Source organism: Lipomyces oligophaga (assembly GCF_038497815.1).
Source record: "Lipomyces oligophaga strain CBS 7107 unplaced genomic scaffold V1516scaffold_2, whole genome shotgun sequence".
In the NCBI taxonomy this organism is placed as follows: domain Eukaryota; kingdom Fungi; phylum Ascomycota; class Lipomycetes; order Lipomycetales; family Lipomycetaceae; genus Lipomyces; species [Lipomyces] oligophaga.
The window spans coordinates 1,236,211-1,249,782 of record NW_027117786.1 but is presented as its reverse complement, the minus strand read 5'-3'; the positions used below and the strand labels follow the sequence as shown (position 1 = coordinate 1,249,782).

Here is a 13,572-nt window from a genome sequence, read left to right as displayed (position 1 = left end):
GGTCACGTGTAGTTATTACTTTTCCATTTTGAGTAATTGAAATAGCATTGTTGCGATGAATTTTGCCAGCAGTTAATCTTGTTCTCTATATTTCAAAAGGAGTATGATATTATAAAAACTATTTGCAGCTTATTGCAATTAAATATCTTCAGCAGTAATGTGCATATATGTGCAAATAAATACCATATACGCCATAAACTACAAAGCACGAACTATGCAAATCTGACTGCAGCCAAACTACTCTTGTGTTCAACAGGTCAACTGCAGCCAAATAAGCAAATAAGCAATGGTAAGAAAGCGCGAAGATACGGCGGAGGATGTGGTTCAGGAGTCCAAGTCATGGACGATTGAGCAGGAAACGGCGCTATTCAAAGCGATTTGTCGGTACAAGCCAGTTGGTATGAGGAGAGCATAGTGGATGGAATTTCGCTTCTAACTGGAATAATTAGGAATTAATAAACATTTTTTAATGGTTTGTATATGTCAAATGGTGAATAATTCCAGTCCTGAGGGCCAGTATTTGACGGCAAAGAATATCTGGGATAAGCTAGAAACATTGTATGACTTAGAAGGACTAGATGAACTTGTATGTCAGGAATTATCGAATCAAAGTTTGAACTTGAGCTGATATAGACTAGGAAGATGTGTCTGATGAGTCTTCGCAGAATTCAATGGAAAATGTACCGTCGTCGCCGCCTGTGCCTGCTATGGTGACTCGCCACAAGGCCGAGGAAATAATGAAAGTAGAGGCTGAGATGGAAGCAAAGCAGCAGTCTGGACATGTAAGGCTTACGAAGATGAAGACGCCGTTTGCTTTACCTTGGGATCAGTATGGCGATATCCAGATTGAGCATGCGACCCGGGATATAGATAGTCAGGCAACCAGTCCTGCGCAGATGTCTACTCCTGTAACCTGGGGTACGCCAGATGCCACCGGCCGTGGTACAAAGCGTGCACGAGGGACTACGGAAGAGGCCGAAGAAAGAGGCGATGATGGAGAGAGCCAACAGCAGAAGGAAGAACTTCAGGAGGTCAGAGAGAAGGAAGGAAAAGAAGAGCAAGACCAGGAAGTTGAGGAGGAGGAAGATGAGGGGGAGGAAGAAGATGATGACGACCAGGAGGACGATAACGATAATGACAATGATGAGGAAATTGCGCCACGGAGTTCGCGAAGACGAGGCCGAAAAGTTCTAGTCACGGAGAGGGAGAAATCCCAGCAGTCTCGGACAAAACGGATAGGACGCGGTCGTGCTATGGGAGCAAGACGGGCGACGACTACGGCAGGCAGCAGATCAAGGAAGAAGGGGGAGGAAGGGGAAGAAGAAGAGGAAGAAGAAGAGAAACAAGACCTGAGCGAAGACGCTGAGGACGAAGGCGACGAAGCAGCATCAGAAGAGCAGGAAGAAGGAAGTAATGAAAGCGAAAAGGATGAGAGCGAGACAAAGACGACTAGAAACTCGCGAACTACAAACACGCGCAATCGACGAGCTCGGTCTGCTACGGCGAAGGCTACGCGGAGTGGACCAAGGAGAAGTACACGGAGGAAATGAATATGTACGAAACTGTGGATTTTGTTTAAATTACAATGTATAATAGGATATCAACAGACAGAAAAGCTGTAGTTGACGCTTTTATTTATCGGTACTAGGAACATAAATTAGCAGACTGCTCACGATCTCGATTAGGCAGGAAATCGATTAGGCAGATTTTCCGTTGATTCCCAAGAGCTGGACCTCGAACTGTATAGTAGATTAGATAAGTAAATTTATGTGAATAGATATGATGGCACTCACAATTAGAGTAGCGTTAGGAGGAATAATCGGAGGAAATCCTCGAGCGCCGTAGGCATAGTCGCCGGTGATGGTAAGACGGGCTGTCTCTCCGAGTGAAAGCTGCGGAACGCCTTCATCCCATCCGCGAATCACACGGCCCACACCGATAGGAGTTTCAAAAGCTTTGCCTATGAAAGAAAATTAATTTGATGTCTGAACGGTAATAAGCTAGATCTAGTCGATCTTACCTCTGTCGCGAGAACTGTCAAACTTCTTGCCGTTCTCGAGAGTACCGACATAGTGAATTGAAACTTTATCACCTGTTTTGGGAAATGTAGTTCCGTCGCCTATTAATTAGTATTGAGATAATATTCGATAAACTATAATGGATGACGGATGATGGATGATGGATGATGGATGATGGATGATCTATGATGTAATCTAATTATGTCACGTCATCCTAAGCAAACTTACCGGGCGCGATTCTGTCAATAGTAACACCCATTCTGCAAATAGAAGAAGATAATGATCGCGAAAAATTAGATAAAGTATGTCTGGTTGAGCGATTAACTAGTCGCAAATTCATGGAGAAGACTAACAAGTGTGAAGAGTTTTATTGGAGGATAACTGGGGTGGGCGGGCGGCTCAGGGATATAGGTGTAGTCGTTATTCTATAGCTTGAATCACATACTATAAATTAATAAATTAATATATATAAGCAAGTTAAAATCACCTAGTATAACACAAGTCATTTTGTTTTTGCAACAATAATTCAGTTTCTAGTCCATTGTCCACGAATAACAGTCAACACATTCTCGCCGAACACAAACTGGTCCTCGATTATATGCTTTGATGATCTCGATCACCGCCGTGATTCGGTGATAGCCAATCGACAACACAGTACCATTGTCCTTCACAGTATCATAAATACATTCATAGCCAGAATGACATCCGGTTTCCAAAGCGTATCCTGCTATTGAACAAACTGCCAATGGACCGTTACAGACGCCCATGAAAATCGGATCAGCCGTATTGCCAATATTAAAAACGAGCTCGTCGCTACTTTGGTCAGAGGGCAGTCCCAAACGGCCTGCCGATAACAGCTCGCCAGGGGATTCAAACGAGATTGCCGGGGCAATATAAGTCTGCGAAACTAGACTGGCTAATGCACCCCCCAAGGAGTGACCCGTAATCCAGATGTCGGCCCACGCATATGTTTGTTTTACATGTCTATACATAGCTAGAGAGGCTTGATAGTAGGTATTGTTTTTGTTGAGTTCGTGAGCAACACATGAGTTGGAGCAATGGTATAATTCAGATTCACAGTCACAGACTAAATCAGTCCACGCATAGCTGTTAGCAGTACAACAGCATGAAAACATTAAGTTATCCTAGATGAAATGTAAGCTACCGAGCTCCCATATTGACTTTTCTAAGTTGCTACATTATACTTGTCGTTGTCTACCGTATCTCTGCTGCCCGCGGTTAACTGAGTCGATGTGCCCTTAAAAGCAAGAACAACAATTTTTCTTGATACATCCATAAACACATGTCCCCGAAGTCCATCCTGATACCATCCAAACCGACGAAGCTAAGTAAGATTAATATGCAAACATCACGGACAGAGATTGAAAGTTTACATGTCTGTAACGAGATCCAACATGGATCCAGCCGTCTCCTAAACGAGACTCCACATATGCGTTACTGCTCATCGACGCAAGACTGACAAGAGTCGCGGGATCTGAGATGTCTGGCAATTTGAGTATACCTACTTCCGACTTAGTTTGAGAGTAGAAGTCCATCGGTCCTAGATCAGATCCAGTTCTCGTACGAACGATCAGTCCTTCGCTAAGTTCATTTGAATTCAACTCAGACACGTTTACACGCTCATAAATCTCTAATTCTGATGATTTGAAAAAAGGAATAAAAAAATCTTGAGTAAAGATCATAGTAAAGCTGGAATTTGGTTCATGTCCGTCTATTCCAAGTATTGCAGATGTTCCAGATATTCCGGGTATGTCAGGTATTGCTGCCTGTCCAGTCAGGTTTCCCCGATTCAGTGCATCGACGCAGATTTGCAAACTCAGTAAAATTATCAGCATTTTATCAATATAAAGGATTTATCTACATAGTTTAAATATGAAATCTGTGTGCCAGAGATTTGTACTTTGCATTTATAGTACGGTACCATTAGTTAGATGTAAGTAATACACTTGTACCCTCGGAAGTGAAAATTATCCAATTATTGTTTTCAATTCAATTATCTTCTATAATTATTAGTAAATACTTTCAATTAATCTTTAATAATATTATGTCATATGGTCATCGTGCCAAAATTTGAAGTCAGCGCTACACAGAAAATTGTCGAAAACTTATTCTGAGAAATGCCGAAACGAAGGACTCCTTTGAAGTCGCTAGTTCGAGGAGTAAGACAACAAGAACAATTTTGACAACTCATGCTAACTTCAATATAGCTTCTACGGCCAAACTGGACTAAACAGAATCTTTACAACATATTTAAAAAAGGTCCCGAAGAATTTTACACGGCAAAATTTTATTTGCAGAAATGGCGAGGCAAGCGCGAGACTAGAGCATACCATGGCGAGCATCTTACAGAAGGGACGTGGAAGAACACGTTTGAGCGACGTTTGACTGCTGTATCGAGACTTGGTGAATCTCGGGGTATGGATGGTATGACGAGTAACGAGCGAGATAGTTTGACATCTGACGGCCGAGTGGTCCTGCGAAACTTTGATTTCAAGGACACTGTACCCATTTCCATGAAGCTGTACGCACCACTTGAAAGACGCCTAGATATTGCGTTATTTCGAGCTATGTTTGCCAGCAGTCCTCGGCAGGCCCGCCAATTTGTGCATCAAGGATATGTCAAAGTCAATGGTGCGACAACCAAAGCAGCTTACCATCCACTGCAACCGGGGGACATTTTTAGTGTTGACCCGAACGCGGTGTTGAGAGCAGTAGGCAGAATGAAGCCTTCTGCCGAGCAATCTGCCAAAATTGACGAGGAGCAGGCTAAGCTTTTTGAAACTTTTCTAGAGAAGTGTAAAGCTAACTCGAAAAAGATGTTTGCTGAAAAATTCGAGCCGATATCCGTTGACGGCTTCTATCCAGCAGACACATTATACCAGCAGGCGCAGAAGTTGTCCTATGATTTGACACGTCGAAAAATCCGTGAACTCGAGGCGGATGATTACGATATGACTGCTATGAAGCAGGAAGTGGAATGCAAGATTAAAGCGGAAATCGACAGCTATGCGACTATTGAGGTTGACGAACTACCTACTAATTTAGACGAACTGACTAGAAAAGTAGTCATATCGAAGTCAAGCCCGGACGGCGAAGATTATCAGGAGTTGCTCAAAACTCGGCTCGAGTCGGTCAAATCAGACAAGCTCAAGGACTTAACGGAAATGGCGGCCGTGTTCCGCCGTCCGTCCAACATCTTTCATGAAAACTGGTATTATGCATACATGGAAGAATGGTGTGGTCGCAAGATGCCCTGGCAAGTGGGCTCATATGGATTGCAAGATGCAAGCAAGCCGTACTTTACGCCATGGGTTCCGCGACCCTTTTTTGCACCGTTTGCAATCCTGCCGAACCATATCGAAGTGTCGTTTAAAACCTGCCATGCTGTGTATCTTCGAGACCCGGTCGTTCGTCGAGGCCATTCCGAAATTATCTCCCCGCTCGATTTGTTTCATCACGAACAAGCTTACAAATTCTATGTCGGCAAGGGCTGAATTTTGACACGAGCATGCCATTAATGTAAATATTAACATCATCAAAATCAAGAATTCAATAAATATATGAAAAGCAACAAAAAGAAAATCTAGAAAACCCAGACAAATCAACCCACATGTTCTACAATTGTGGAAGTCAACTTGCCATTAACTACAGTATGTAAAAGCTGTTCCGGAACTGGTTGTTCCTTGAATTCACCTTCATCAGCCTCATCTGGGATGTTCACATTGATCGACGACGACTTGGACGTATAGATGTCTACATCCAAGGATTCTTTAGACAAATAGATCTGGCCGTCATCACTCTGGTCAATGGAAATTGTAGGAAGTCGACCGGTCACTTGCAATCCAAATTTCTGCGATTTAATGATGTCCGCACTGGCAACAAGACTTTCCACCAGTAACCCTGTGCCGGAACACTCGTTGACCGTGACTGCATTGAACTTGCCCTTAATCTGGATCGTCGAATTCTTACAACGATGAATGAACACACCATGATTTATCTCAGCTTCAACAATCACTTCCGGGTTGTTTTCGAAGTTTTCGACTATCCATTTCGTACCTTCGAGCTCGATTCGCGCAGGCTTTTTCTGCTTCAAACTCTGTGGTTTCGTAGGTGGAGACGGCGTTTTGCCGCGCGATGCTGTAGATGTTGTCACTACAATATCTTTTGCGCGCAAACTGGGGTTCTTGTGTGTCATCTGGCTCTTATCGACTTTTTTCAAACCAGAGGTCACGGACTCGCCTTGGTTGATTTGAGAAAATACAGCATTGAGACCACCACCTGGTGCGGACGTAGATTGAACTTCAAAAACCGAGGCCGGTGGGGGAGGAGGCGGAGGAGGAGGACCGCTAGCCGAAGAGACAGAAGCAGTGGGAGCAGAAGCGGCAAGTACCTTGCTCAGGTCTTCGCCTTTGGCGTTCCAAGTAGGACCAGTCTTATGAAACTCCTTGACATACGCCTGTAGATCTGTGAGAATGGCAATAAATCCACGAGCCCATTCGACATGGATTTTGTCGCTAGACTGTCAGTATTGCACTTGACGTACAGTTTATATCAACCAACATACACATCTCGATAATCCTTCATAACCCGGTTAGAATAAAATTGGGCACTGTCCTTCATCTCCCCAATAAATGGCACCGGTGTAGGTTCCATTCCAATCCATCCCAGAGCAGGAACACCTTCCGAGACCGTCGACAAATGAGTAGCAAACTTGGATTGGCGATTTTTCTCCCGAATCTCCTGAATCTTGATGACTTGCGCAGAAACTGGCTTAAACAGATCTATATATTCGGTCGATGTGACCGACGGTTTCTTAGATTTAGACGCAGTGAGGAGAAACTCTCGTTCAGCCATGAACGCGTCTTGAAGGCTTTGGGCCTAGTTTGTTGGTAAATGGAAGGTGGATATTAGATTTTGAACAGTTAGATGCTTACTTGTTCTGCAACGAGGGGATCGATTTCTCTGCTGAGCTTGACGAAGGGAGTCACGCTTGTTTCGATGAATGAATCGAATTCTACTATCGACTTAGGAAGAATCTCTGGTTCTAGTTCTGGTTCTGGTTCTGGTAGTGTTGCTACTGAGTTCACCGCAGGGGCCGCTACAGCGCTCGCACTAGCACCTGGTTCAATTGATTTACCAGCGCCATCAGCATCCGACTTTGCTTGCATCGCCTGACTTTGGAAAATTGTAAGATCTTCCAGACGTGAGGTAGCAGCTTCCAGACTACAAAAAAATAGCGAACACGTCAGTTAAATTCCTCGGCAGTTGTTGTCAGCTGCTGTGACGTCTTCGCGTTCTAAGTAAACTTACCGCTTCATGAGCGTCACTAAATTGTATCCAGGCACATTCGTAAGATCCGCCATGATATATGATTCCAATTGAGTCTGCTAGAATACGACTTAACGCAAAAGAGAAGCTGAAATCTTAGAAAGTGATTTAGATATCGGGAGTGGAATTACTTGCGAGAAGAAGGGGAATACTGCATGGGACGCGGCGTCAGGGGTGGTATTTGTACTTGATTCACTATAAACATATCATTCTTCGTTCCATAGAATACAATAGTATTGATTTGGATTAAATTGAATAAACCTGGACTGAGCAGTGAATTCAAATGCTTAATCAAATGCCCGTTTATTTATTAAAATCAATTCTGATCTGAAAACAATCAAAATATTCGATCATTATGCCGAAATACGATGTCTACTTTGAAGATGTAGGCCACCCTGGTACTCAATTGATACCAAATTCAATTCTGGAGCTGTTTCCTGTATGCTGTATTACTGCGCGTGAGATTCTCTATGCTGATCCAACAAACGTGCCGAAGCTTGAACGGATTGCGCTAATATTCAGAGACATGGATGGGGTTGCGCATACGACAGGATCATCGACTAAAAAAGAAATCCGGTTCTCGCTGAACTACGTCAAGGCATGTCGTGGAAACGAATCTGAAATCAAAGGGGTGCTTGTGCATGAAGCAGTGCATTGCTGGCAGAACAATGGGCTCGGCACCGCACCTGGAGGACTTGTCGAAGGCATCGCAGGTAATTATATAATCACTATTCTCTAAACTTGAAATGTTACTGAATCTTCAGATTTTGTCAGACTACGGGCCGGCCTGCAACCTCCTCATTGGAACCGGAATGGACCGAAAACAAGGTGGGACGAGGGATATGAAAAAACAGCATTCTTTCTGGACTGGGTCGACATCGCCGTCCGTCGTGGCATTGTGGAGCGACTTAACGTCGTTTTGCAAACCAAAAGATACAATTCCGGAATCTTTATCGAGCTTACTGGACACAGTATCGAGCATCTGTGGCAGAATTACGTATCGGTCTGATATATGCGTTATGCATCTTCGAGTTGACCCAGTATTATTATGCTATACGGCTATGTTATGCCAATCTAGCTCTATACTGAGCTAATCGGTCCGAGACCGTCGAGCCATTCCATAGCTCTCCGTGAGCATCTCTAGAAAACTCTGCAACTCCAACTTGCTCAATAGATAAGCTAGCTGCTATATTGCCATATATAGCTGCCTCGATGTGGCTTTTTTCCGATAGAATGTAACCAATGCACATCGCGCCGACGAATGCGTTTCCTGCTCCTGTTGGATCCACCACTTTCTCCGGACACCCCTTGTGGTACGACTGTAACCAAGTAGTTCCCGATACATTAGACAAGACCAAACAGCCCATTTCTCCTGCCCGAATAATGACCGCAGCGTCCTTGCGCATTCTCTTCAGAAATCTCGACCCAATTTGCTCTATCTGCGCTGGGTCGCTTGGTTCATGCAGACCAAAAAAGGCCGCAGCTTCGGCCACGTTTGGAGAAAGAATATCGATCTGAGGAAGGATTGCATAGCAAGCTTGCAGATGTTCAGGTGTGCAGTTGTCCGGAACTGGCTCCCATACTATGATCGGCTCAGGCAGGTCAGGGTCTCGCTTATGCCGTTCCTCAGCCAGACTCGTAACCAGATTCGAAGCTCGACCAGGTGAGCATATCAAATGAAACGTTCGACTTCCTAACAGTGGACTATTGATCATGTCCTCTATTGTGATCCGCTTCTTCTCCGTCTGATAACGAAATTGACGAAACTCGTTCTCTCCGTATCCGTTCCATCCTCTAGTCGTCAACCGTGTTTTATCCTCTCTGAATATCATGGTCGTGTCAAGTTTGAATAACTGCTCTTTGAGCTCGAGTGGAAAATCAGACCCGGCATCGACAATCCATCCTACACTTTTTGAGGCTGGTGCGGGGAGGAAATACCGGGCACCGTATGCAGCGAACGTGCCGGCCCCTCCAATGACATTGTACAGCACTTTATCGTCCTTGAAGTGTATTTCGTCAATGATAAACATTCCCATCGACGCAAATAAAATCTGACCACTGTATTTCTTTATATTTTCCATTTTTGACTTGTCGTTCTGTGTGAGCTTATGGATATCTGGAACACAGGCCGCTTCTTCATCCCTCACTGGGACATCCCAATCCCGTTTCTCTACAGCTATTTCTGATCCATATAAATCGAAAGTTTCATAATTCATAAAGTTGAACGTCCTGCCAAAGATGGGCTCGCTTCTGTGCTTACCGCCCGAACTGCTTGTTACAATAGCAAGCTACTTTATCAACTCACCTATTCATGAAAAGGGTGCCGAACGTGGGTCGGTTGCGGTGACAGATGCGCTGTACAATTTCATGCTCGGATCCTCGACGAGCGCGGCAAATACACTAGGTAATCAGAAATGTGTCGAACTAACCGCTTTAAATCAGGTCCAGCGAGTCCATATCTTCAGCATGGTCTGCAAGCGTTTTTATGCTATCCTGTATCATCCGTCCCAGGATGTAAACATCTGGAGACCGATAGCGATCAAAGCCGGTCTCGACAGAACACTATCGCTGGCCGAAGTTTTGCGATGTCGAGATTCTTCAGTATATTCTACTCGGCGTACTTGGCGGGCTGCCACAGAGCTCGTACTGGCATGGGATCAGCCTTTTCCAGCAGCACATCCTAGTTCGCTGGGCCGACGCAAATCGTACTCGGCCCGAGCAGTAAAAGCAGTGACGCACACGTTGCCCTCGAATCCGCCATCCGGAGTCTTAAGGTCTTTTGATCTCGTTTGTACTGGTCCTGGTCGTGTTGGTCCCTGGTTTGTCGGGTTGGACCCTGTCGCTGCAGACCAGGGCAAGCTGCTTCTACGCGGTATAGACACCAACCAGGATAATTTACACCAAGCATCCAATATTAATGTTGTCATTTCACCGACTGCGGATGAAAGTCAAGTTTTGAGCAAGTTCGAAAACCAAGATCTCTCGTCGTTTGATTTTTTATTGCCAAACCAGCCCAACTTGGTGATGGAGGAGTCAACCTTTCTAGGAGATGACGGCGAAATCGGTCTGGGTTATGAGATCTGCAGATACAGTGCTGCTACAGGACTTGTGGACGCTGTCTGGAGAATTCCCGATCCACCACCCGAACGATTCGTTGCACGCGGAGACACGTTGCTAGCATTGTATTCGCCAACTATGGTGTTTTTCTGGGCCGGCTCACCGGATAACCCTGCGCAGTTGCGTTGTTTTAAATCTGTACCATATGCAAAGAGAACCACTCGGCCATCTGGGTTTTCAACTTCCTATTCGTCACCGTCGCATTTCTTCCAGGCCTGTTCGAGCGGAGCGTCGAAACTAATGTGGTCAATTAACTTATCACGCGACTGGGCACATTTTAGTCCGAGCTCGCGGAGTCAGTATTGCATCGTACGGAATATTGCTATTACTGCGCGGCATGCAATAGTGCTTGTACTCTGGTATCCGACGAGTTCTATGCACAAGCTATCGGGAACTTCATTCCGGGTACTCGACCTGTCAACAGGCGATACAGAGAATGTGCTACAGTTCAAGTCCAAGGATATGGAAGATTCATATCGACCGACGTTTACAACTATTTCAGACCATCCATTTCTGGTGACCGATACTCATATCATTTCTGGTGGACCGAACGGGAGGTTATATGTGTGGAATTATCAGACAAGTTTTAATCCTTTATATGTACTGCCAGACCCATATCGGGCTGAGAGGCAGAACTCGCTTGGAGGACATATTCCTCCACTTGGATCGGCCGGAGTCGTAAGCCCCATGATTACCAGCCTGGCTGTCTCAGTGGATGGAAAGTATGTGTCGGCGACGACGAGTAATCGGATAACAGTGTGGGATATGATTTCGAAGAAAGTGCACGGGGTCTACATTAACGGCCGCAAGATCCCCAAACGTGATGTGCACATTCGGAACCCACTAGACAGCTTCCCTACGGGCATTTGGATCTTGATCCGCGACTGGAAACTGCGCCGCAGGAACTCGTCGTTGTTAGAGAAGTTGTTATCGGACGATGAGTCGGTCGAGGAGTACGCGTTGGTCGGCGAGAAGTTCACGTACGTGATCGATCCACTCAAACCCATAGACAGTGGCGGCGTGTCCTGGATATCGAAGAAACAAGGTCATGTACATCTCTACTTTGTTGCTGTCGTCATGGAATTGATCAATTTCGTCACGGCGCTATATTTCTGGCTTTGGTCCGTCGTTCACGACCTTCTTGTTTCAATCTGGAGCTTAATCTGTGGACGAGAGTAAATTTTTCTGTATATTATTTTATTATTTATTATAGGGGATGTTGATTCTGGGATAGGAATTTGTCGATCGCGCATGGTTGGTATTAAGGTATATTGACATAATCGGAATAGCATAATATTTTTATTGAATTCAGAAATTGCGAACATTACTATATTCTTGTGGCCGCAATCATATCAGACTGACTGCTATTTGCTTTCATTTGGTTTAATCTAGCTAAGCTAGGTCCAATCTAATCACCTTTATAGAATTTCTGCATTCATTTCTTGTTGTGAAGTCTCTTTAATATTGAGGTTGTACAACTTCATAGTTGGTGTTGGGCTAGATATGGCTTCCTCAGTAGCATTGAGAATATCCTGATATAAGCATAGCATTACGTTTAGTGCTAGTGTTCAATTAAGCATGTCAATAAGATATTTGACTCCATGTTGCAATTGATACATATAGACTAGAATTTATTATTCATAGCCAGCGATTAACATGCAACATTAAGAGGAAAAATACTACATATACATTTGTCACGTGATATATTGGGAGGTTTTATCCAGATCATAATTTTCTCGTGAAATTATTTTGAAAACTTACATAGACTAACGAAAGCGAGGCGATAGGTGACTGGACGAGACTGTAAAGGACGAAATAACTTCAGAGAAATATTAAAGGATTAATGGTTCGAGTACTGAAAGCTGCGTTGGCGCGCGCGAAGGGAGTTGATATCGAGTCGCGGAAGCTGAAGAAGGTTGAGAAGCAGCGCAGTAAGCTCAAGATGAGAAGGAAACCAAGTGAGGCGAGCAAAGTGAATGGAGCGGGCGGCTTGAGCAATAGCAAGGGAATTGTTAAGGTTATTGAAACGAAAAAAGAGAAAGAAGTCAATTTGTCTAAGAATACGAGCGGAACGAAGAGCAAGAGAATACCAGTTGAAGAGGATCCTGATGAGATTGATGAAGAACAGGATGGTCTTGATGTCGAGGAAGATGATTCCTCCGAATATGAAGAAGAAGATTTCTCAACGTCTGACGAAGAATTAAAGAAGACTCTTGCACGGATGATTGACACAACGAAATTAGAAGATGATTTATCGAGTGATTCCGAGTCTGATGATGAGGACGCCCTAGCTATGCAGCTTGAAATGCAGTCAAGTTTAAAACCAAGGTCGAAGTTTTTGGAAAGAAAAGTGGTTCAAGCCAACGGTGAAGTTGACAATACTGAAGCATCAGGTCAATACGACGAAGACGATCACGAAGACGGTATTCCTCTTTCCGATGTACCAACCGAGTCCGAATTAGACTCGAGTGACTCGGATTCTGAAACTTATTCGAAACGCGACATAGTTCCATACCAGAAACTCACGGTGAACAATTTGAAGGCTCTTTCATCATCATTATCGCGCATCATTTTACCCTATAACAATATGCCGTTTTCCGAACACATGGTCGTACAAGCTGACTCTCCGCTCAGCGTCTCAGCCAACGATGTCGACAATGATTTACAGCGCGAACTGGCATTCTATAATCAAGCTCTCGACGCAGCCATGAAGGGTCGCGCAAAGCTAATCAAAGATAAAGTCGCTTTTACTCGTCCAGAAGATTATTTTGCGGAAATGGTCAAGACTGATCTACACATGGAAAAACTTGCACGACATCATACTACACTCGCAGCTCAGGGATCGACGAAATCCAATTCCATCGATTGGAGCGGAAAAAAGAGTAAATCAAGCAAATCAAAATCGAAAGCAGGTCCAAAGCCTGCAGGAAGTGGAAAAAGTGCAATTTCGGGCAAGCCGAAGAAACCCCGGCACAAATAGTCATCATAAAATCTCCGTAGTTGTGTCTCATACTAATGAATATTTAATCCGCTATTGGATTCGCATCACGAACAGTTATAATATTAATAAATCATAATAACACACATA

The 13,572-nt window shown here is 44.3% G+C and overlaps 9 protein-coding genes across 9 annotated transcripts; 5 read left to right on the top strand and 4 right to left on the bottom strand.

The window, feature by feature from the left end:
- The first annotated feature begins 75 nt into the window (after nt 1-75).
- On the top strand, nt 76-1,787 carry V1516DRAFT_689749 (chromatin modification-related protein EAF7-domain-containing protein). The gene is made up of 3 exons (XM_066923818.1): nt 76-398; nt 450-586; nt 639-1,787. Exons 1-3 carry the CDS (start codon nt 287-289, stop codon nt 1,548-1,550), a joined length of 1,161 nt encoding a protein of 386 aa, XP_066779105.1. The 5' UTR covers nt 76-286; the 3' UTR covers nt 1,551-1,787.
- Nucleotides 1,698-2,277, bottom strand: V1516DRAFT_684261 (uncharacterized protein; the record flags this gene model as incomplete). The annotated part of the gene is made up of 4 exons (XM_066923555.1): nt 1,698-1,739; nt 1,794-1,960; nt 2,021-2,119; nt 2,247-2,277. The coding sequence occupies 4 exons, from the start codon at nt 2,275-2,277 to the stop codon at nt 1,698-1,700; spliced, it is 339 nt and encodes a 112-aa protein (XP_066779104.1).
- A 178-nt stretch (nt 2,278-2,455) lies between these two features.
- On the bottom strand, nt 2,456-3,914 carry V1516DRAFT_671349 (Alpha/Beta hydrolase protein). Its single transcript, XM_066921545.1, has 3 exons — nt 3,413-3,914; nt 3,217-3,363; nt 2,456-3,163 (listed from the first exon to the last, which is right to left on the bottom strand). The coding sequence occupies exons 1-3, from the start codon at nt 3,872-3,874 to the stop codon at nt 2,552-2,554; spliced, it is 1,221 nt and encodes a 406-aa protein (XP_066779103.1). The 5' UTR covers nt 3,875-3,914; the 3' UTR covers nt 2,456-2,551.
- Nucleotides 3,915-4,046: 132 nt separating this feature from the next.
- Nucleotides 4,047-5,621, top strand: V1516DRAFT_671347 (mitochondrial 37S ribosomal protein uS4m). Its single transcript, XM_066921544.1, has 2 exons — nt 4,047-4,198; nt 4,247-5,621. The coding sequence occupies exons 1-2, from the start codon at nt 4,157-4,159 to the stop codon at nt 5,531-5,533; spliced, it is 1,329 nt and encodes a 442-aa protein (XP_066779102.1). The 5' UTR covers nt 4,047-4,156; the 3' UTR covers nt 5,534-5,621.
- Nucleotides 5,541-7,490, bottom strand: V1516DRAFT_671344 (adenylate cyclase associated N terminal-domain-containing protein). Its single transcript, XM_066921543.1, has 4 exons — nt 7,350-7,490; nt 6,974-7,262; nt 6,604-6,917; nt 5,541-6,553 (listed from the first exon to the last, which is right to left on the bottom strand). The coding sequence occupies exons 1-4, from the start codon at nt 7,400-7,402 to the stop codon at nt 5,641-5,643; spliced, it is 1,569 nt and encodes a 522-aa protein (XP_066779101.1). The 5' UTR covers nt 7,403-7,490; the 3' UTR covers nt 5,541-5,640.
- A 30-nt stretch (nt 7,491-7,520) lies between these two features.
- On the top strand, nt 7,521-8,657 carry V1516DRAFT_671342 (uncharacterized protein). The gene is made up of 2 exons (XM_066921542.1): nt 7,521-8,080; nt 8,132-8,657. The coding sequence occupies exons 1-2, from the start codon at nt 7,723-7,725 to the stop codon at nt 8,374-8,376; spliced, it is 603 nt and encodes a 200-aa protein (XP_066779100.1). The 5' UTR covers nt 7,521-7,722; the 3' UTR covers nt 8,377-8,657.
- On the bottom strand, nt 8,063-9,572 carry V1516DRAFT_671341 (Ribokinase-like protein). The gene has a single exon (XM_066921541.1). It carries the CDS (start codon nt 9,446-9,448, stop codon nt 8,432-8,434), a length of 1,017 nt encoding a protein of 338 aa, XP_066779099.1. The 5' UTR covers nt 9,449-9,572; the 3' UTR covers nt 8,063-8,431.
- On the top strand, nt 9,377-12,209 carry V1516DRAFT_671340 (uncharacterized protein). Its single transcript, XM_066921540.1, has 2 exons — nt 9,377-11,659; nt 11,719-12,209. The coding sequence occupies exons 1-2, from the start codon at nt 9,606-9,608 to the stop codon at nt 11,747-11,749; spliced, it is 2,085 nt and encodes a 694-aa protein (XP_066779098.1). The 5' UTR covers nt 9,377-9,605; the 3' UTR covers nt 11,750-12,209.
- On the top strand, nt 12,210-13,570 carry V1516DRAFT_671338 (eukaryotic rRNA processing protein EBP2-domain-containing protein). Its single transcript, XM_066921539.1, has one exon. The coding sequence runs from the start codon at nt 12,328-12,330 to the stop codon at nt 13,462-13,464; it is 1,137 nt and encodes a 378-aa protein (XP_066779097.1). The 5' UTR covers nt 12,210-12,327; the 3' UTR covers nt 13,465-13,570.
- Nucleotides 13,571-13,572: the final 2 nt, after the last annotated feature.